The following is a 22,686-nucleotide window of genomic DNA, read 5'->3' as shown; positions in this document are numbered from 1 at the left end:
GTGTTTCTTTTGTTCATTCGCTATATAAAAAAAATTGGTGAAACAAAATGGACAAAGATTACTAGAATAGGGCTATGTACAATATTAGCCGTTTCTCTCCATCACCAGCCAAGGAAATATGATGCTCTGAAAAATTATTGTCACGTAAAATAATGGGTCAGAGTTAACTCTTACCATTTATTAAAGAAAGTTTTGTTGTGTGTACGTGATAAAAAGAAAGCAATGATAATAAAAAGTTATTTGGTGTATTAATTAAGAGGACATATCTCAGGACCTTTATACATGCCATAAGTGATTATCCCAAAATAGTAACAAGTTAACAACAATATCTCATTTAGTAATTTCTTTACATGTTTTTTCATGCAACTAATTAACTGCAATTACATATTACAGTTTCTCAATCACCTATAAAATAGAGAGAACGGAATAGTACTTTTGATGTGATGTGACACGATTAGGACAATTCTGGTGTTTTCGTTCTCCATAAAATCTGTGAAATAAAATAGATTAAATATTTTTACAAAAATAAAGTGATTTGCTAGTACTCTGTAATTTGAGAGACAATGCCTGCATGATTTATTATGCAGTTGCCGACCCTAGATTCAAACTAATTTGTGTCTGATTGTAATGCACTCCCTCCATCTCACAATACTTAAAGCTTATACTAGATTTGACATAACCTAGTACAGTAGATTTGACATAACCTATTACAGAAAATCTGGATAGCATCTTGATTGTTGAAGGAGTACAGCATTATGACTGGACAAGCTCTAGCAAGTTAGCAACAGGGTATAGCTTTCTCAAGGTCTTATTTCAAAACTGTCTATCCTGAAGTTACAAGGGGAGATTTTATTGATCTTAAATACAGCTTCAAACTAAAACACGATGATGAACACATATTTCTAAATAATCAAAACAGGTATTGTACAACTCATGGAAGCATCTTACATAAGTTTTACATTTTTTGGTGCCATCAGGAAAAAAAACAAGCATTATACTGCTATGAATTGATTTTTGGCAAACTGCCATCGTGGCGCCACTGAGTCGCTGACTAGCTGCAATATGCCACAAGCTAAAAAAAAACATGAGTGGAGGGCAGGATCAGGAGAGTTTCATGTTCTTCAACAGGTTGGTGATAAGTGCCTCCTTAGATGGTGCTCGCTGCTTGTATTCCTTCAATAGTGCCTCAGCAGCTAGGCTCTGCAGCTCTGAGCTTTCTTCCTCCTTATTCCTCCCTTTGGTCAGTTGACTGATTGCTGAGCTACACTGTTGATGTTGAAGGTAATATGCATAAGGATTAGTAATGGATAACAAAAGGAAGCAACTGCAATTCTTGAAGTTGTGGAACAGCAGTCATCTTACCAAACATACACCAAAGAGGGCTCTTGTATTCTTGCCTCCAGTCAACTGTATTGTGGATGCATAATATTTTCTGGCTGTTTGAAGGTTTTCCAAACCACCCATAGTATACAGAACCTAGAAAAAGATATAGCTAACAAGAATTACATACCAATCCATCAAAAGTATACAGAGATGCTGGATGAGAGATCAATTGAGTTTCGAGCAGAATCATGAGTTCAGGACAGGTTCTAGGCTTGAATTAGTTGCATGCATGAAACAGAAATTCTGTGGTGATTTTGCATCCAGTAAAAAAAAAGAAGTAAATGGTGGCATATAGGCATATCAAATTGCTATATTATATAAAAGTCAGAAAAGGCGATTGTATATTCTCTTGCACCTACAATATAGTACTGGAAAGGAACATGCATATGGCATAAAAACAATTGCAAAAACAAAGGAGAAAAGTTTCCCTTGCAAACTCCCAGCAGACTCCACAAGATAAAGCTCCAAATCCTTTCATTAATAATTTTGTACCAACAAATACGTGTCCCCTCCTGCCTACTTAAACAGAGCTAGTAGAAGAACCAGCAAAACAGGGAGGACAAATTCCAGGTCCCAATAAACTACTCTGTATGATTACTAAGACAAAACAGCGATCTCATTCATAGGATAATTCACTAAAACCCATCTTTATGGTGGATCACAATTTACAACAATACAAGTGGCTTATGACTAGTTATTAGTATCTGCAAGAAAAACAGTGATGGAAATGCTGAATAATGGATTAACCAATTAAGATAACTCATGAAATTTTAAGACCATGGTGAAAAATATTTCCTCGAATATGCACTGGAGTCCCCACAAACATGTCAGGCTACTTATTCATTCGAATTCATTTCCTAAAAATACCATTATATTGTCAAACACAAGATCAGTAAAATACTACAATGAGCAAATAAGTAAATCACTCTGAAAGCAAGAGGTTAAGTTCTATTGAATCAAGCAACACTTTACCATTGGCATGAATAATGATCTTTGTGTTCTTAGTTTTAATTAGATTTTTGGTCCCACCTTAGTATGGTACTTGAACTTAGTTTATGCAGGAAGAAACAAGCCAATCCGGATGTACTCCAAAGGAAAAGAAACAGACCAATTGGATAGTTTACTTACCTCAGCATAAGCTAGATGATAGAGTGGAACAGTTGGTTGGGCCAATATTAGCTCCTCATAACAAAAGAGAGCTTGTTTGTACCTGATAAAAGAGGAATAACAAAATTTAGCATCATCGCCGAATCACATTCTAACAGCTTATGTGAATGAATCGATGATTAAATATCTCACATTTGTAAGGCAACATATGTTTCAGCAAGTTCTCTCCAAGCATCGTGATCTGCCATAAATCTAACACCCAGGGAAAATCACTGTGTCAGAGGTAAACATATCTGGTTCATAGCATCAGGTTGATGCAGATACTTACAGTTCCAGATACTTGTTGAGATACTCCACAGCTAATGCCATGTCACCCTGTGCTTTTGCAATAGCAATTTTTCTCTTGTGGACAATCTGTAAGCACACAAGCAGAATATTTAATACAATAAAAGGATCAGTGCATTAGAGCCTTGCAGAACTACCATGCCAAGCATTTGAATGGCTTCTCATACCAAGGAAATCACATTCCATCTTGCACACCAAGTTCACAGCATATAAACCAGGACAGCAAAAGAACCATGTTGTTATCATACCTGATCAAACGGATTGTTTTCAAGGATAAGCGCATAGGCCCTTTCAGCATCAGCCCATTCACCCTTTGCTTCAAACAGCAGTGCTTCCAGCCGACCTTCATTTTAGGGCAAAATGTTTAGCACATATACAGAAAAATATTCATAAGAATCAGGATCACGTATCTCAGCAATAGCCAAGTTGGACACTCCAATGGAGTACAAGGGAATTTGATATTAGGTGTATGTGGTATTTTATTCATGTCCACCAGGATTTAGGTAATCGATCAATAGTTAACAAGCATGTAAGATATGACACATTCAGTTGATCATCACTCTGCTCTCCTACTTTGGATCCCCAAATCAAGAGAAACAATGCCTAGTCTGGTAGCATTGCTATACTCCAGCTTACTACGTCAGTGTTCTATCTTGACGTATGGAACACTAAACTAGATGCAGGTATATCTTTTCAAAGAGACCAACATCAGTTCCTGTAAGATTGTCTTAGCATTATATTGCACGATTGTTGAGCAATTCCACACAACTCATAACAATATAGATTAATAGCCCTGGCTATTTGCCTTCATATTTACTCAAGTTATTGACAGAGTGGCCTATTGTCAACCCAAATTGTAACTTCACATATACAGATATACTTATGACACGGGATGGTGGTATTTTTTGAAATTGTATACCAGATTGTTTTATATCTTCCAACAAAATCCTTTTCGCATTTCAAAAATAGTGAACTCCTGTGAACATTTTTAGTCTGTCTGGACCATTTGTAATTTTTTGACTCTAGCCTACCAGATGTGCATGCATAAGCAAAATTTAAGATCCACATTTGCTGATAAATGATGCTAGTCTCACTACATTATGCTGATCTCTGAAAGAGCTTACCAACCCGCATGCTGCCAGGAAACTGCTTGGAGAGTACTCCAATACAATCCTGTAAAATTATAAAAAGAGGTCACTCATCAGAAATTTGGATAGCTAAATGCCTAAAGAGTGAACTGTTCAGTGACTAAATGAAATCACGTTGAATCAGAGAACATGAAGAGCTGAAAAGAGTGCTACTGGCAGTACAAGACGAGAACAGCAACCTCACCTTTGCCACATCGAGACGCTGGCAATCCATGGCAGCCGCTGCCACCTGCTCATAGAGCGTCCACTCTGCATCAAAAAAAAAAAAAAAAGCAATCTCAGTTCACTACTGAACTAATTGTGAACGGAGAAATCAAATCCTGCAGACTTGCAATCCTATTCCGGTAACTGTAACTGCAAAACCGCAGGGCTTGCAGGCAACACACAAATAATTAACCAAAAAAAAGCTCAATTCTACAGATCACACAGTACTACAACTGCAATCTAACAATAGGGTTCAGGCTGCCCATCCAAAACCCCCCGGCGTCGCATACTCGCATCCACAGATGGATCGGGGCAGCGTAAGGAGATCTCCACCCCGGAGGAGGAGGATGAGATCACGAGATCTATCCAAACGAACCCATCTATCGACCGTGCGGGATTGCGGGAGATCAGGCCGGGGAGGAAGACTTGGGAGGGGAGAGGGGGGGGGCGCAGGAGCACGTTACGTTCTGAGGCGAGGCGGGAGCGGGCGGAGGAATCGTTGAGGAGGGCGAGGCCGAGGCGGAGGACGTGGTCCGGGCGGCGCGCGCGGAGCCTGCGGGCGAGGCAGAGGTACTCCCAGGCGCCGCCGCCGCCGTGCTCCGCCTGCTCCTCGAGCCGCAGCAGCCGCGCCTCGTCGTCCGCGGCCGTCGCCGCCACCGTCGCCGCCGCCGCCGCCATGTGGTGGGGGAGAGGAGAGCAGATTGACTCGGCCGGCGAAGGGGAGGGGAGTGGGGAGCAAGTGCAACTCGACTCGGCTGGACTCGAGCAGACGGACGGATCTGATTGTTGTGTTGTGAGCGTTGCCGTCTGTGCGGAGCTGGTTCGTTATTTCAGTTGCTGCTTCCCTTATCGTTCTTCTTTCTGGACATGGTTATTCCGCTCCATAATAATATCTTTAGCGATTAAAATTTTTAAAACTTTAGCTACAAATAAACAGGATAAATTATACATTAGATGATACCAACTACAAGATATAATTAAGTATCATCAGTGTCATGCTGCAAGGTAGCACAGAAGGCACACCAACATCAGTGGCTAAGTAACACGACGGAGAGATCGGTGCCGGTGCACGAAGCAGCTGAGCAGTGGTATAGACGTCCAAATTAGTGCATAAATAAGCATTAAATAGTACTTTAATAGAAAATATTTGTATTGTATATAATATAATAGAAAATTATAACCAAAGATAGATTTTAAAAGCCGTATTCTTTTGTAAATCACACTCCCGCCCGTCAGTTTGATAATTTTTTTATCATTGTAGTATATGTAAATTTTACTGTCAATTTTTCCATCTAGCTAGCTATTAAAAGGATTACTCTCAATATTTTTCATTTACACTAATAATCTATCATCAATAGTCTCTATCATTACAGAATTACAATAGGATATGTGCACTAGTTGCTTCTTATCACCACTAATGTCTAGCGCCAAGTAGTGTTGTTGCAATTGATTCATCGCGGTCGTGACTCTCGAGTACCAATGTTGATAGCTTCTACATTCGATGAGGTAGTGAGCCAACTCCTTGATCTTTCTATCCGGCCATCTTCGATTTCTACCGTCGCCATGAGAATGGAGAAGGTGCATAGGTCTCCTAACTCTTATTCAAACAATTAAGTAGTATGTCCAGTAATAATCTACTATAGTTATTAGTATTTCATTTCTTTTTCCTATATCACTATTTCGTACTACTAATTGTGTGTTTTATTTGCTCAAGTAAAGATAAAAGGGAAAAATAATTGACTGATTTAGTTGGGATTAGATAAATAGATGCAAACGGATGTGTTTGCTTTTATTGGATCCAAATAAGTTAAGATTGTGTTTGGTTATTTGTATAGGAGAGGGATGGATTGACTATGTACATGCAAACTTAACATGTTTGGTTACATATTGACCGTATATGGTTGAGTTTAGTTACACCCTCCTTCGTAGGGTGAGGTTACTTTTGTAAAATTATATATGAAAAAAATACAATCTCTTATAATCTAAATACTGACCGATTTGAATAATATAGAAAATATCAGATTGCCAAAACATCCTAAACTTCCCATCGTCGATTTTCTCTTAGAACAACATTGTTTTGCTAAAAATAAATACAAGCAAAATAACTTATTAACAAATAAAAAATCTATAGCTAAAAGTTTTAGAGCAAAGTGTACCTCCGGTCCTTAAATTTATTGGGGTGTGTCACCCCGGTCCATAAAGTCTCAAAACGACTATATAGATCCGTATTCTCTGTTTTAGTGTCATTCAAGTCCATAAGCCCAGTAGCTAATGATGTCTTATTGTAAATCACCCCTCAGCTAATATAATCGCTCAAGTTAGTCTTTAGGAATGCTTAAAAATGTGATTTTTGTGGCTGGCTGTTGCACGGTAGTGCTAAAACTTTTTGGTTAGTGCAATGACATGATATGGTTAAACTTGGATGCTTAAACTTGTGTTATGGTTCAGCCTGTAAAATGTTTTCCTAGATGTGTTGGACGGTCATGTTGTTGATCGGTCCTTCTCTTTATGTTTTTTTTTATCGGTGGCGTGTGTTTTTTGTTTTTAAAATGTGTCCTAGGGTGATCTTATAATCTAATTTGAGGGGTGATTTGCAATAATACATAATCAGCTACTGAGCTTATGGACTTAAATGACACTAAAACAGAGATTACGGAGCTGCATAGTTGTTTTGAGAGTTTATGGACCGGGGTGACACACCTCCAACAAGTTTAAGCATCGGGTGTGCACTTTGCTCAAACTTTTATATACATGTTATGTTTTTTATTGATCTAACACAAATGTTGGAAAATGAACTACCAAATTTAATTTTTAAAAATTAAATTTTAATATATAAACATAAGTATAAGTGTAAAGATAAAAGACATCTAATAAGTATAAGCTAAAGTTATAACCCTTTATGATAATCTGGGAAGACAATGCTAATCCTAATTAGAAAGCCCTTTTTATTTTCTTTACACAGTGTATTGCCTATTTACAATATACTCCTATTTGTAGCACATTTTAAACAGCTATATAATACTTTATAATTAACTAATCAAATACTCCCTCTATTTTTTTAATTAACATCGTTGATTTTTAATGTAAGTTTGACCCTTTGTTTTAGTTAAAAAATTATATAATTATTGATTGTTTTGTTACGATTTAATTTATTACTAAAGTAGCTTAAAATATAATTTATAATTTTATATATTTAAAAAAATTAAATAAGATAAATAGTTTAAAGTAAATTTAAAAATTACCTGCGTGAATTAAAAAAATCGGATAGAGTAATACTCCCTCCGTAAAAAACGAATTCTCCGGTTTACGTGTCCAACGTTTGACCATCCGTCTTATTTGATAATTTTTTAGGAAATTAGAAAAAAAGTACTATTTATGAATTATCATCTAATAAAAAAAATATCAATCAAAAAAAATTTAAATAACATGAAAAGTCAAAAATTAAAGATAAAAAAAAGTAAAGAATTGGTTTATTTTGGGACGGAGTACGTAAGTTTTTCGTTTTCGAAGAAAACAAGGCCACCAAAATCCCCTGTACACATCGAGCTCTCCGCCACCGTCCCTCCCTCCCTCCACTCCACTCCACTGCAACTGCAACCCCATCTGCCATGGCCGCCGCGGTGGCCACGGCGACGGCGACGGCGACCATCCACCTGCACCGCCGCCGCCACCTCCTCGTCCCCTCCCAGCCGCAGCCCCGCCCCACCCTCCGCCTCCGCCTCCTCATCCCCACCCCGCCGCCGCTCCGCCTCCTCCTCCGCCGCCGCTTCCCGCTCCTCGCGGCGGCCGCCGTCTCCGCCGACGGCGGCGGCGCGGAGGAGGACGCCAGGAGGAAGGAGAAGTCGCGGCAGCTCCAGAAGCGGGTGCTCGTGGGCGTCGCCATCGGGGTGGGCGCGGGCGGCGTCGTGGTGGCCGGCGGATGGGTGTTCGCGGCTGCCGTGGCCGCCGCCGTCCTCGCCGGAGCACGAGAGTACTTCGGGCTCGTCCGCGGGACTGCCGGCGGTGGCGGCACCCCTCCACCGCGCTACGTGTCCCGCGTCTGCTCTGCCATCTGCGCCCTCATGCCTATCCTTACGCTGTAAGTAGTACATGCCTCGCGATTACACTTACATTGGTTAATTTGGATGAACTGTGTTAGCTACAAATTTGCTTCATCCAATTAGTGTGCAATTCAGGTGTAATTTAGTCGGATTTGTCGTTTGAAGGTGTCATTTTTATCTGCACATAAAAATTGCTTATGATCTTTAATTTTGTAACGTGGAAGCTGTTCTGGCCAATAAAAGGGTTGAAAATGAACTGAACGGTGTGTCTCTATTGAATAAACAAAAGACAGGGAGAGTCTAATGTGGTGCAAATAGTGAGGTTTCAGACTGGGGTGGATTAACTATCTGGGGTGGCTACTGGCCATCATCATAGAGTAAACGGATTGTTGATTGTTGAGGTTCTATTGTTTGGTTGCTCAAACATGCTAGTATCAATATTGCAAAACATACTTCTTAACCTTATTTGTTTATTTAGTAGATTAATAATTTGGAAAAAGGATCAATCTAGACTGTACATAAGAGAACTCCAGTAACCACTAGGCATCTTTTGTTGAACTGTTTATGCGTGCATTACTTTTGAACAAAATACGGGAGGAGACTGCAAAAAAACCTTAATGATGATACACTTTGTAGGATTCAAATTCTGAGAGGGAATTATGTATTGTATTAATTCCTTCATTTGCAAATACTAGAGTGTGCAGTCAAACCAGGAAACCTTACCTCGTGAATTTATGCAAAAATATCAAGTTTTCATATTTGAAAAATGAAAATAGTAGATCTGTCATGAATTTTTTATGTACTTACCCCCTTGGTTTCATATTATAAATCACTATCAGTTTGTCCTAAGTCAAGTTTGACTATGTTTATAGAAAAATACAGCAATATTTTTAACAAAAAAAAATATACTATAAAAATATATCTGATGGTGGATGTAATGAAATTAATTTGGTGTTGTGAATGTTAGTACATTTTTCTATAACCTTGGTTAAATGTAAAGAGGTTTGTCTTAGGACAAACCCAAAATGACTTATAATATGAAACAACGGGAATAATACACATTGGAGGTTGTAATATTTGAAAATGAAATTAGTAGATTGTCATGAAAAAGCTTTTATTTAGTTAATAAACATTAGAGATTGTGCAGATATCCTAAATGACAAGTAAAAGAAATGGAGTATTATATGGTACACAGCTATATTTAAGTTTTCATTTTCTGTAAATGTGTAAAACCTGATGCTTCGCCTGTCTGTTTGCTTAGGTACTATGGGCATATGGATGTTACCGTGACATTTTCTGCGTTCCTTATTGCAATATCATTGTTACTACAAAGAGGAAATCCTCGTTTTGCACAGCTGACTAGCTCAGTTTTTGGGCTCTTTTATTGCGGCTATCTTCCTTCTTTCTGGGTTAAGCTCCGTTCCGGACTAGCTGCTCCTGCTCTAAATACAAGTATGTCGCTCAATCAAGTATATTTTGTCCTTTCTTGATTGAAGCATTTTTTTTTATTAATCCCTTTGTTGTTTAGTTTGTTAGCAATCGTAGAAATGTTGTTGTAATCAACTTATATGTTTCTAAAACCAATTTATGTATAGTCTTAATTTATTCAAAAGGTTCATAAAAATGTGTGCAGAAAAGTTTTTTTTCCCAGTTTAAGTGTTTCTACTGTTATTTTTTCACTCTAGCAGGTGTATAGGGGTCCTCTTTCTTACGCAGTGTGTGTTTTGACAGAAATAGCATACAGTTGGCCGATACTTCTCGGTGGGCAAGCTCACTGGACAGTTGGACTTGTAGCGACCTTGATTTCTATCAGTAGTATTATTGCTGCTGATACATCTGCTTTCCTTTGTGGTCGGGTATGTTATTTTCTTTTATAATGTTCAGTTTGATTTCATTATTTTATTTTAGTATTTAGAAGATACAGTTTTTTTAATGAAACTATATCTTCTGCAATGCCCACGGTAATGTTAGGCTAAGAAACAGCTATAATCTCGTGGGTTCTTGTAAATTTTACTATTGTTTTGTGTGACTACATTAGGTATTTGAGACTTTTTTGACTGAGGTATGCTACTCATGAATCATAGTTCTATTAAGCCATCCAAATTATGTCCAGTGGGTATAGGTTTGCTGTAGATATAGAAATATGTTTTAGATCACATACAAACTTCTAGAATGTTTTTTGCTCCACTTTTTCCTGCTGACCAAGCTGCCATGAGTCTGCTGACTCACATGTATTTATTGTATCTTAGTTTTGCTGCCTATTTGTTGCATGAAGAAATATTGCTACTGCCTGTATATTTTCCAGTCAACTGGTATATTTATGAGTTCTGTTATTTATTTTGCATTCCAGGCATTTGGCCGCACACCTCTTACTGATATAAGCCCTAAGAAGACATTGGAGGGTGCTTTAGCTGGTCTAACTGGTTGTGTACTGACCACCGTGCTTCTTTCAACTGTCTTATGTTGGCCAAGGTCACTGCTGAGGTGCTGCTAATTTCTGGCTTCGAACTATTATCATTGTCATTAGCAAACAGTACATCTCTCCACTGAAACTTCTCACAAACTGGTTTTTCTGGATGCGTTTACTGGAAATGGTAGCCTTTCACCTTTTAGGGTGTATCAGGCTGTACCACAATGTTCTATCATACTTTGCTTAACATACAAAGCACTGTAGTAATGAGTTCTTGATGGAAATGAACCACATGTGAGCATCAAAATGTTAGCCTGATTGTGCTCAGAACTTTGATAAAAGTGACAGCTTTATATGTTTTCCTGAGTTCACCAGTAGCAACTATTTCCTTAACACTTGGTTTTATAACTAACTATTTCACTGATATCAGTGCAACTGCGTATGGAATCTTGATCTTTCTGGGTTCATTGTTTGGAGATCTTGTTGAGTCTCTGATCAAGCGTGATGCTGGTGTGAAGGACTCTGGATCACTCATTCCTGGCCATGGTAATCATTGTTAACTCACTCTTATTTTATTGAGTAATGCATCTGGTGGAAACCATGCAAACCTCACAGGAGTTCTAAAAAATTCTTTAAAAATTCAGACACATGTAATATGATATTAGAGAAGCATACAAAATTGTAAGACCAAACTTTACTTCGTTCGTGAGATATAAAAATAAAAATTAGAGAAAAAGATCTGGGGAAAAGAAAATCAGGAATAGTGTTTTTCCATAGCAGTTTGTTAATTTTATATCTCAGAAACGAAGTTGAATTTGGTCGTGCAGTTTTGAGTAGTTCTCTAATATGATCTTACCTATGTGTATGAATTTATTGAGATTTTTAAGAACTTCTATCCAATAGTTTCCACCAAAGATGTGATTTCCGCTACATATTTTCCCATATGTGCACAAATGATTGTGTTGAGATTAAGAATTAATACATATTTTCCATCATTGGATGCATAATTTCACATTGCCATTTTATGTTGTCTACTGCATTAATCCATACAATTCTAATTTCTTCTACTAGTTTTTACCTTTTGTCCAACCCTTCTCTGTCAAATAAGAGATACAGACACTGCCCCTATATAACTGAAATCTGATAGCATGAGATCTATCATCTACCACTCTTAATGCACTTCGTCAGTTTTATAAATTTTTGTTGAACTCATACTGAAAGTTTCACTGTGTATGCCAGTCGTTATCTTTGCTTTCATCCCTGAAAGGGAAACAAATTACATTTCCATATTTCATAGTTTGTGTTAAAGAACCATTTATAGCTTATGCATGAACATAACACAAGGCTGCAATGCAGGTGGGATCCTTGACCGAGTTGACAGCTACGTTTTCACAGGGGCACTTTGTTACTCATTTGTGAAAGTAGCTCTACCTCTCTATGGAGTATGATTCAGCTAGAAATTGCTTGTTGATGTACTTCTACCGTCAGCAGCATGCTCATCAATTGTATGGCCATGAGAAGTCCTGCTGAGAAGCTGAATACCAGTTTCCATCACTGCACAACATGTCTCTCGCGAAGAGAATTTGATGCCTGACTTTTGAAGTGAGATAGTACCATAGAATGCGGCTGTTAACTCGACAGTTTCTTTGGTGGGATCGATATGTTTGCTCCTTGTCATTAGCAATTTCGTATATGTCACTTTTGCTGTACATAGTTCATTCTTACAGAGTAAAAAGGAAGCAGATTTACTACAAACGTTGTTGAATTGCATTTGGACGGCTTGTGGGAAAGGGTGGCCTCTCGGGACCTAACTGTACTGGTCGATCACCATTTTTTTTTCATGCTTTGTAAAGCGTCAACTACTCGTTTTTATCCACTGCTCTTGCCTGCGATTGAATGGGGCTTTTATTGAGATCATTGAGAATGTTCATCGAGTACTGCAAGATGATGAATGCTATCTAGCTGTATTGTTAAGTGGCAGCATGTATAATACTGGTGACCATCGTGCTTAATAGCAGCCGCTGATGCAATCCTGGCCATTGTAATCTTTCCTATACTGCCATGGGTTGCTAGCAACGAAGGGTAATGCGTCAGTGATCTCCATTCCAGACCAGTTGCAAATGTGTGGAATTGAAGAACCAATAACTGAGATTAATAGCACCAACATGGGTTTGCATTTTCTGCCCCTTAACGGCCACTCTGTTGTTGAGAACCGAAAAGAGAGTTTTCCCAGCTGAACCTAAGTGCACAAAGGATAAAGTAATTTAATGACCATTTTTATAACAAAGAGCATCAGTTTGATTGTATGTCATATTTACTCAGCCAGCCAAACAGGTTACTTTGGAAAGCAAAATTGCTCTGTACTGTACATATAGAACAGGTTAATCTCCAGATACAAGGTATATAACAAAGGCAAATTGATGAAAGCTGAAGAATCCAACCTCTCATCCCCTCCTCTTAGCCTAACAAATAAAACATACTACAAGTCTTATCGTGTCATACGGTATCAGCAATTCTGTGCCAAGAGGGGAAAGCCTTCACGACGAGATTTCAAGGCTTCAACCATCATTTTGAAAGCCAGTAAATAATCAAGAAGATGGTACAGGCTGCTATCACTGCTGAAAGAATGATAGTGTCCTTGGATTTCTTCCTCTTGATGGCACCTGCAGCAAGAATGTGTTACAAAGGTAGTTGTGTAGTAACACAAAAATTACAACGACTATGGTCAATGGGAAAGTTGGGATGCAAAAATGTCCGTGAATAATACAATAGCACATTTTAGCACACTGAAAGTTCAGAACAAGGTGCAAGACAGGATTGATGCAGCATGTAAACAAGGTTTTGATACATTACCAAGTAGGCCTCTAATAACAGGGAACTTTTCACCCAGTTGCTTGACTTTTCCTTGAACATCCCCAAATAATGCCCTCTGATTGGAAAGGGCTACCCTTGTGCTCTGAGCTTGGCCAATGACCTCGTCAATCTGGAATCGAGCGATAGATGTTACTTAACCTCATACATAATGAGCTACGTTGATTGAGATTGTTGCGCTTGATAAATCAAATATCCTCACAAATGCATATTAGTGATTCTCGAAGAAAGAAATACTACCATTTCCTTCTCCTTTTCTCAACTAAGACTACCTCATATTGTTATAGTTTTTATTTTCTCAGAACTAATCAAATGGTTGAGTGATGTAGCAGACTAGCAGTGGGGGATCTTAGATAGACCCTTGTCCAAACAATCATTACATCGAACGTCCCTGATAGGCAGTTAGGAATGATCATGAGATAACATAAGTCAAGCTAATGATGAACATCACATGCCTTTCAATATAAATTCTTCTAGGCAAATCAATGAACATGTATTCGAACCAGGTAAACATTTGATCATTGCAGCCTTCTCAAGCTCAAGCCACCATACCTGGTTAATGCTGCCATGAATCGAAGCCCTCTCTCTGAGCAAATGCACCCTCGGCGACATGCCGCCGGTAGCCTAGATAATCACAACGATCAATCAGGTGAGCAAAAATGCACAATAGAGTATCACATTACAACCATTTTGGGGAGTTGAGGGTTTGCGGCAACCACCTTGGACTCGGTAATGTCGTCCCGCACGGAGCTGAGGAGATCCGCGTGCTCCCTGATGGAGCTCAGATTCCCCCTCGTCCTCCTGAACTCCTGTCGCGATCAGTTCAACCAGCTGAAGACGATTAGTTGAGTTTGTTTCAGCGAAAGGGAGAAGAGAGCCAAGGAGTGGGGTTTACCTGCGCGAACTCGTGGAGGATGTCGCGGTGGCGGGCGAGCTTCTGGGTGACGGAGACGGTGGGGGCAGTGGAGGCGGCGCAGCGGCTCATGGCGTCGTTGACGTCCTGCAGCTTGTCGAGCAGCGACTGGATCTCGAACTCCATGGACTTCCAGGAGGAGCGGTCGCTCGGGGACGACGCCGCGGCGGCGGAGGAGGATGCGGAGGCGGACGCGGAGGAGGAGCGCGCGGCGAGGCGCGCGTAGGAGGAGAGCTTGACGTCGAGGTCGCCCTCCAGCTTCCGCGACTCCCGCCGCAGCTCCTCCCACCCGGACTCCTGCAGCTCCAGCGCCGCCGCCGCCGCCGCGTCCGACGCCGACGGCATCATCGCCCGACGCTGCCGGCGACCTCGGATCCGGGCCCGATTCGGCGACGGGATCCTCTCCTCCTCCTGCTGCTGCTGCTGCTTCCGCCTCGCGATCTGAAGAAGAAGAGAGATGTGAAGAGGAGGAGGATGGCTACAGGGGTATTCGGCGCAACTGATCCCGGCTTGACATTCTACGGAGGCACGAGGACCGTTCGATCGTGGGGTTTTGACGGATCAGATGGAACATCAAGTAATTGCGGATTATTCTTCTCCGAGAAAATCTAACAAATGTCATTGACAAACAATTAATTCTAAGAAATGTCATCGACGAGTGTAAGTTCTATAGAATATCATCAAACAAATAAATTTGTCTAAAAAATACCATCGGCGTTAGGGTTTCGTTAACTTTTTCCGTTAAGTGCTATAATATTAACAGTGTATTTAACGGCAAAAAATGTACGGAAATCTAACGGCAATGATATTTCTTAGATAAATTTGTTTGTGCGATGATATTTTTTAGAACTCGCATTCGTCAATGGTATTTCTTAGACTCATATGTTTGTCAATAACATATTTTAGATTTTTGGAAAATGGTTTGAGCTCCCTTCGTCCCAAAATACGGAATACTGTACATTCAAAATTTTGTTATAAAATATACGCACTATCTATGATAATGATAATAGATGACATTGTTAAATTTTGGGACATTTTTAACCATTTATCTCATTTAAAAACATACATAGTTATTATTTATTTTGTTATAGTTGGATTTATTACTGAATGTATTTTAATTATAACTTCAATTACACCTCTTATAAACATATGTTTGTTTCGTAAACTGGTTTTGTTTGAGCTTATAAAAAATAATTAACTGTCATTTTTTGGTGCCAAAAGATAGAATCCTAGATTCAACAAATCAGCTAGCTGCATTCACCTTAAACCATAACTATACACCGACCAAACACAACGTTCAATATTGCAAAACTAAATAGGTTTTGATCTCATATAATACACAAATAATTTCAAAATAATTTGAAAAAAAGTTCAAATGAAACTTATAAACAAATTCCATAAATTTCATGTGTTCTCCTGATAAAAGGTCTTCTTCCCTGCGAGCCAAAGCCCCCCTCCCTCCTGCCAACAAACTAGGGTTTTTACCCACCTCAGCTCGCCGAGGGCAGGAAGCGCGCGAGGCAGAGAGGAGAAGCGATTCCGCCCGCCATGGCGTCCACCAAGGTGCAGAGGATCATGACCCAGCCCATCAACCTCATCTTCCGCTTCCTCCAGAGTGTACGTACGCCCCCCTTTGGCCCTCCCCTGAGTTCGTGCTGCTCGTGCTTTTCTTGATTTCCCGTTGGGTTTTTCTTTTTTTATGGAGCAGAAAGCGCGCATCCAGATCTGGCTCTTCGAGCAGAAGGACCTCCGGATTGAGGGCAGGATCATCGTAAGTTCGCTAATCTCTCTTGGTCAAGAAAATTCCAGGGAGAAGTTTTCTCTTTTTGCTCAAATTTGATTTTGTCTGCTTAGCGTGCACTTTTTGGTAGTGTGCGAAAAAGAATTTTGCCATACGAAGAGCTCTGTTGTAGTTGCAAAGTGCAACTTTTAAGCCTAATTTCTGAAGAAATGACAGAGGTGAAGTACTGGGTTTGTCATTTGTTACAGGTGAAATTCTGAGTGTTAGATGGTATTGCCGTCAGAGTTGAGGTTGTTGCTCATAAACTTAGTTGTGTTGTATGCTCATAGGCGTCTGAAGTAGCTTTTAAACATGAACTCCAAACCTGGCAATCGCATCCCTTTTGTTATCTCATGTTTGTAGTCTTGGAAACGTTTGGTGGTATGATTTTGTGCCGTTTTAGAGTATATGTATATTTTGGAAGAACAGGTTTGATGGGCTGCAGATTATTGTTGTTTTTGCATCGGACATGGTGGAGTTAGGCATTCTTTCATTTGGTTTTGAAGTAATAGATACGTGGAATAAAAAAACAGTGAGGAGCTGCCATGCACACACTTTCAAGAATTTATAGTACTAGTGTGTTCACATGAATTCCTATTTTCACATGAGACTACCTGAGTCGAATAGTATAATGTATCATCGAAAAGAAAGTTATTGAGTGTTTGTTATGCAGTGGACACATTATGGAACTGTTAATTACTTACTGTGAAACTTTTCTGATTTGAGAACTTGATTTGATAGGAAAATACGGCCAGTTGATCATTTTAATGCTTGATACTGTTATACTAGATATATTTTGGACAGAGGGAGTACTTATACATTTTCTGTTTTGTATGTCAACTCTGTAGTTTAGTTAGTATTAGTAGTAGTAGTATTCACAAAATCTCATGGAATATGGCAAAAGTGTTTAGTTCTTCTCACATAGCAGCTATTATTGTTTACAACTACAGTTGTTGTCTGACCTTGCATGTGCATGCTAAATAGTTTTGTCATTGCTGGTTTGTCCTCGTCGAATATTGTTGAACAATATAATTACTACAGCAAATTTTGTAGGGCTTTGATGAATACATGAATTTGGTTTTGGATGAAGCTGAGGAGATCAACATAAAGAAAGACACTAGGAAATCTCTGGGTAAGGAAATCCTGAACTCTGCTATTCTTGGCCTTTGTTCTCAGCATACTGTGAAATCTCTAATTTTAATTCGTCTCAGGTCGGATCCTCTTAAAAGGAGACAACATTACATTAATGATGAACACGTAAGTGCAAAGCAAATCAAGTTCAATAAGTTCTCTATTAGTTTTAGCTTCTGGGCTTATATTTATCCATCTGTTCTTCCTGTTTGCTTCAGGGGAAAGTGACAACAGCTTTGCCGTGTCCTACATTGCAAGAACTGCTGATTTACATATCTATCCCAACCTTCTATGATGTTAGAATGTGAGGCTGTTGTAGACTTCTCGTTTGTTCATCTAAACTGATTGTAATATACAGTATATGAGCAAGAGATGACGTGCTTTGGGAAAGCAAGTGTTTATCTAGAACATGAATTTTGGCTATTATATCAGGTCTGGTTTTGCACTATAGTTGAGCAAGGTATCAATGTTCTGCTTCTGTTCTGTTACTTTGCCCTTTCATTGGCATGCACATGTTAGCCAAATGTTACTCTTTTGGGGGATTGATGATTCTGTGTGAATTTGTGGGATTCTTCTAAAGAATCATGCCGGAGCAGTGGAAAGTTTGAGCAAATTTGTAAATCCGATCATTGCTTGCTTGCCCAAACATAGACATTTGTTGATCTTGCAGAACACACTTTGATCAGTTTTCAATTTATTGATGTGGTGCAAGTTTTCTTCAGAGACAACCTTAAACCTTCGATTCCATGACTGACTTACACTGCAACTCCAGGCTTAGATACTTCATTTCGCAAATACGCTGAAGAAAAGTATAAAATCATAGAACGCACGATAATTGCAGCTTGGCAAAGGCATTATCCCAGTCTGTGACTATCATCATCACTATGACTACGAACAATAATAAAATAATAAAAATAAAAATTATAAAATGAAGCTTTGTCACCTAGATTTGATCGTCATTTATCAGATTTGATCACCATTCATCCGTGTTATTATAAAAATAATGCTGACGCAGACGCAATGACATGGAGTGCTTGCAATGGCGATGATGAATCAGGGGTGTTTGCTCTTCTGTTTCATCTGGACAGCAGTTGCTCCCATGATGGCGGCCAGAGTGAAGAGCGGCACGAAGAGGACGTTGGGGACGAGGTCCAGCCTCTTCAGCTGCGGGATGCTCTGCCCCGTCTTCTTGAGGACGACGGCTCCCGCCGGCGCCGCCAGGCCGGCCATGATGAAGAGGCTGTCGTCAACCGAGGCTTCACTCACTTCCTTGCGAATGAAATCCATGAACGCCGCCTTCTTCTTTGCATCGTCTCCCTCGATTTTTTTCCAGGTATCATCATAAAATTTCTGCACATCATGCACCGTCACGTTTGAATTTGTTTTCTAGGCTAAAATTTCTGTGATTCAGGCCAATTCACAGCTGAGTCCCGCTAATGGAGGTACATCCCAAAGGAAGATTAGTTCATAAGATGGTAGGGTTACCCTAATTTGATCGATTGACGGGGTATCGAAATCTTGGCCAGGCAGCACGGTGTTGAAATCTCTGCAGTAATTTTGGGAAGATGAGATGTATAACAACCAACAGCGAACAGGATTGCACAAGTGATAATAACAGTTTAGGCGACAAGGGTGTGCTTACTTGCAGAACTCAACATAGGCAAGATGAAAATCAGTAAAGGTGTCGGTTTTCTTGTCCTTGAAATACTGATCGTACACTTGTCCGGTTGGAATGCTGCTCCAACCTGGTAGGCCTGAGAAGAAGAACATCACAAACTAACAAATTCAGAACATGGAATTGTTAAAGCATGAAGCAGGTAACCAGCAGAGCTCCAGAATTGCATAATGTTAGCAATATTGCACATTCCAATACAATGAGACCTTTCTGATGGGAATAAAGCAGCTGTATGCAGAACCATCCAACATACATGAGGCACATGTATTTGTATATCTTAACAGATAATAAATAGGAACGAACTGAAAATATTTACCAAACTTACCAAAGGCACTAAATGCAAGACCCATGATTAGTCCAACAAAGAGGGCAAATAGACTGTTCGCTTACAAGATTTAAGGGAACCAGTGTGTTTATATAGTTCAGAAGAAGAAAAGGAATGCAAGCTTGGAATGCATTCCTTCCTTTGCCTTTTTATCTTACTAATGCTTTTCTCTGACCTTCCTCTTTGATTCCTCCCCTGGAATTGAAGCTAGAGTTGGCCTGGCATTGGAGAGGCAGGAATCATTTGAGGGGAAAGTTACCAAAGCTTGGGTTTCTGTAATGAGGATCAAGGTTTAACTTCACCTTCTATTTCAATGTTATGCACCATTATAGAAAAAACAGAATGTTATGCACAACCTTATTTCCAGGTTAGTCAAAATCTGGCCATTGTGAATGGTCTAGAATGTCACATAACCTTATCCAAAAACCTATTAAGGGGGTCACAGCGAGAAATATTAGGAATTCAGTCCTACAAGTTATGGCACCTACAGTTTTATAGTAGCTCCGAGATCACTTTTAGCAATAATGAGAAATCAAGGCAAAAGATGACAGTAGGCATGCTTTTTGCATATGTATACACTTTTGCTTGCATAAGACGAATTGAATAATCATGCTTTAGATACTAAAAGAGAGATTCCTACTGTTAGTTCTTTTTTGTGACTTTTGGAGTTTTGGATAGTATTAGTTAATACTCCAAATAAAATACACATTACTAAAAGTTGCACTAGAAACTGATGAATACTGAAATTGAGGTAGTTTCTCATACTACACAAATATATTATATCAATATATAGGAAATACTTTCAGCATATCGCCTAATCTGATGTATTTTAACTGGTCTTGTATAGGCAACTAACCACAGTTCTAATTCCATATTTAATTCTTCTTTGTTGGAATGACAACTAGCAGTTATTCAGATTTCTGACAAACACAGTTCTTATTTGGCAGATCATGATCACAACAGCACTAACCTGTGGAATTTCAGCAGCTTCGCAAAAATCAAAGTTGCAGGTATAACATATAGGAAGAACACTGTTAAAGAATAAAAGAATGCATTTGTACCATGAAAAGTCTAATAAGTTCAGCGTTATTCTAGTTCCAGACTTTTGAGCATCCAGTGTAATTGTGTCTAGAAGAAGAAACCTGCAAATAAAATCCATAGCACAAGTTTGTCCTGATGAAAGAGTCAGGAGTTTTTTTTCATATCTTTTGAGTCAAAAGAAAACTGCGTCACATCAAACACTATCAACTTGTTTGGTTCATCTCAGCAAGTTATCACACTAGGGTATTGTATGTTCCCATCAGAATATTACATGACAGAACTTTAAGATCTTTAAATTATTCCGGCGGTTTGCAAATAGTTGGTGCACAAACGCTTCCAATTCATTGGAGGAATCATGTAGCAACAACCATGCTAATGTCAGATCACGTAGTAATGTACTACCCAAAGACTTTAAAGGTAAAGGTAAGCACCTCAGTCTTTCACACCATAGTTTCACGTTCCAGTCCCATGAGTTCATGCACCAACAGCAGAACATCAAAAATGTTAAATATGTCCAATTGTCTTGGCATAATGACGGTATCATACAAGTGTTGTGCATGCATTCTGGAATGAATATAAATATGAGGTGAGCAAAGGAAAGCCACAATTGGCTTCAGTTTCAATTCCTCTCAACAATCTTAAATATGTGACTAAAAAATAGGACCATTCTCAAATCTGTTCCAGGAAAATACCCAGTTGGCATTCATAACAGAAGCAAAACTGCCTCCCCTTGCTCCACCCATAGTGGTTCCATAAAGTGGTTTTTAAGTCATATCAGGAACTAAGCTCAACCCACGTTAATCCAACATCCTTTTCCAACCCATTGTTCTTCATCACTTTCCGCAGCTGGTCAATCTCCTCCCACATGCCAGCCCTTGCATACAAATTTGACAACCCGACATAAATCCCAACATTGTTAGGCTCCAATTCGATTGCCCTCTGAGCAGACATTCTCCCGACCTCAACATTGCCACAATCACAGCAAGCACTGAGCAAAGCAGCCCATGTGGAGATGCCAAACTCACCTCCACAGCCTTCGGCGGTCACAATCTCCCAGGCCTTTATCACCTTCCCTGCCCGACATAGCATGTTGACAACGCAGCTGTAATGATCTGTTGTGGGCGTCAACCCGTAACTGTCATACATAGACTCAAAATAATGGAGCCCCTTGACCACCTCCCCAGCATGTTGGCATGCTGAGAGAACAGCCAGAATAGCCAGTTCATCAGGCCGGACCCCTAAAGCCACCATCTGGTCATACATCTGGATAACCTCTTTGCACTGTCCATGCCTCCCATATGCATTCAGCAGCGCCGTCCACAACACAACATCTCCTCCAACAGCATTCACCCGCTGAGCGAGGTCAAACACTTGATTCGCTTGACTAACAAGCCCGCACTTGGCATACATGTCCACAACTGCACTGGTCAAGAACACGTCTGACTCCACAGCTCCCACCCTTCTGATCGCATGCCCATGCGCCTGCCTGCCCAAATCAGCATCCGCCAGTTCCCCGCAAGCTCTCACCACAGCCGTCATCGTGTATCCATCAACCTGCAACCCGAGTCCTGAAAACTTCCTTGCAAACTCCAGCAACGGTGCCCACTCGCCCGCGTTCACGTACCCAGCAAGAACAGCGTTCCCGAAGACGCCGTTCCTGACAGGACTTTCGTCGAACAGCCTGCGGGCGTCCAGGAACCTGCCGGACCCGCCGTACGCCGCGGCGAGCGCGCAGGACACGAAGACGCTGCCGAGCCAGCCGGACCTGGCGGCGAGCGCGTGGAGGGGCTCCGCCTCTGGCACGGAGGCGTGGCGGAGCGCGGAGCAGAGGGCGTAGGAGTCAACGGGCCCGACGGCCGCGGGGCAGCGGTGCGCGAGCGCGAGGGCGGGGAGGAGGAGGGAGCGGAGGCGCCGGTGCGGGGAGGCGGCGGCGGCGGCGAGGAGGGAGTTGAAGGAGAGGCGCGGCGGGAGGCCGGAAGGGGAGGATTTGAGCAGCGCGGCGTGGATGATGGCGGCCGGATTTGGCGCCAACGCAGGTCGCGCCGCCGGCGGCATTCAACCGTGCGCCTTTGGAGCGATGGAGAAACCGAGTTTCTCAAAACCTCAAACAAATCGGTATTAAGATATTTTTTTCCAAAAAAAAAGAACAAATCAGTACCGCAAAATAGATCTGTAAATTGCTTAGCTCTAAACTATCCACCAGCTAAATGATATTGTTGTATCACATTTTGAACCATTTCACATGATCATGCAATCAAGGGACAACTAATTTGTGAACAAATGTTTATATACGTGTTCTTGGCAATTTAAAAG

The 22,686-nt window shown here is 40.4% G+C and overlaps 6 protein-coding genes and 1 long non-coding RNA gene across 7 annotated transcripts; 3 read left to right on the top strand and 4 right to left on the bottom strand.

The window, feature by feature from the left end:
• Positions 1 to 719: 719 nt before the first annotated feature.
• LOC102718055 (ER membrane protein complex subunit 2) lies at positions 720 to 4,991 on the bottom strand. The gene is made up of 9 exons (XM_006646762.3): positions 4,652 to 4,991; positions 4,168 to 4,232; positions 3,960 to 4,008; positions 3,084 to 3,178; positions 2,819 to 2,904; positions 2,683 to 2,742; positions 2,512 to 2,593; positions 1,363 to 1,476; positions 720 to 1,266 (listed from the first exon to the last, which is right to left on the bottom strand). The coding sequence occupies exons 1-9, from the start codon at positions 4,863 to 4,865 to the stop codon at positions 1,102 to 1,104; spliced, it is 930 nt and encodes a 309-aa protein (XP_006646825.3). The 5' UTR covers positions 4,866 to 4,991; the 3' UTR covers positions 720 to 1,101.
• Positions 4,992 to 7,716: 2,725 nt separating this feature from the next.
• LOC102717769 (phosphatidate cytidylyltransferase 4, chloroplastic) lies at positions 7,717 to 12,653 on the top strand. Its single transcript, XM_006646761.3, has 6 exons — positions 7,717 to 8,265; positions 9,489 to 9,679; positions 9,959 to 10,083; positions 10,578 to 10,711; positions 11,068 to 11,183; positions 11,994 to 12,653. The coding sequence occupies exons 1-6, from the start codon at positions 7,796 to 7,798 to the stop codon at positions 12,083 to 12,085; spliced, it is 1,128 nt and encodes a 375-aa protein (XP_006646824.2). The 5' UTR covers positions 7,717 to 7,795; the 3' UTR covers positions 12,086 to 12,653.
• Positions 12,654 to 12,950: 297 nt separating this feature from the next.
• LOC102717493 (Golgi SNAP receptor complex member 1-2) lies at positions 12,951 to 14,885 on the bottom strand. Its single transcript, XM_040520451.1, has 5 exons — positions 14,404 to 14,885; positions 14,228 to 14,317; positions 14,061 to 14,132; positions 13,491 to 13,620; positions 12,951 to 13,300 (listed from the first exon to the last, which is right to left on the bottom strand). Exons 1-5 carry the CDS (start codon positions 14,767 to 14,769, stop codon positions 13,203 to 13,205), a joined length of 756 nt encoding a protein of 251 aa, XP_040376385.1. The 5' UTR covers positions 14,770 to 14,885; the 3' UTR covers positions 12,951 to 13,202.
• Positions 14,886 to 15,856: 971 nt separating this feature from the next.
• LOC102717213 (small nuclear ribonucleoprotein E-like) lies at positions 15,857 to 17,799 on the top strand. The gene is made up of 5 exons (XM_006646759.2): positions 15,857 to 16,038; positions 16,130 to 16,192; positions 17,255 to 17,333; positions 17,413 to 17,458; positions 17,551 to 17,799. Exons 1-5 carry the CDS (start codon positions 15,970 to 15,972, stop codon positions 17,558 to 17,560), a joined length of 267 nt encoding a protein of 88 aa, XP_006646822.1. The 5' UTR covers positions 15,857 to 15,969; the 3' UTR covers positions 17,561 to 17,799.
• A 215-nt stretch (positions 17,800 to 18,014) lies between these two features.
• On the bottom strand, positions 18,015 to 19,557 carry LOC102716930. Its single transcript, XM_006646758.3, has 4 exons — positions 19,333 to 19,557; positions 18,975 to 19,086; positions 18,818 to 18,878; positions 18,015 to 18,682 (listed from the first exon to the last, which is right to left on the bottom strand). Exons 1-4 carry the CDS (start codon positions 19,355 to 19,357, stop codon positions 18,386 to 18,388), a joined length of 495 nt encoding a protein of 164 aa, XP_006646821.1. The 5' UTR covers positions 19,358 to 19,557; the 3' UTR covers positions 18,015 to 18,385.
• LOC121053485 lies at positions 18,576 to 19,606 on the top strand. The gene is made up of 3 exons (XR_005811071.1): positions 18,576 to 18,665; positions 18,744 to 19,149; positions 19,540 to 19,606. It is a non-coding gene; the product is annotated as an uncharacterized LOC121053485 (long non-coding RNA).
• A 1,541-nt stretch (positions 19,607 to 21,147) lies between these two features.
• Positions 21,148 to 22,428, bottom strand: LOC102716848 (putative pentatricopeptide repeat-containing protein At3g23330). The gene has a single exon (XM_006648207.3). The coding sequence runs from the start codon at positions 22,426 to 22,428 to the stop codon at positions 21,148 to 21,150; it is 1,281 nt and encodes a 426-aa protein (XP_006648270.3).
• Positions 22,429 to 22,686: the final 258 nt, after the last annotated feature.

This window comes from Oryza brachyantha, chromosome 2, assembly GCF_000231095.2.
Source record: "Oryza brachyantha chromosome 2, ObraRS2, whole genome shotgun sequence".
In the NCBI taxonomy this organism is placed as follows: domain Eukaryota; kingdom Viridiplantae; phylum Streptophyta; class Magnoliopsida; order Poales; family Poaceae; genus Oryza; species Oryza brachyantha.
This window is presented reverse-complemented; position numbering and strand designations above follow the sequence as displayed.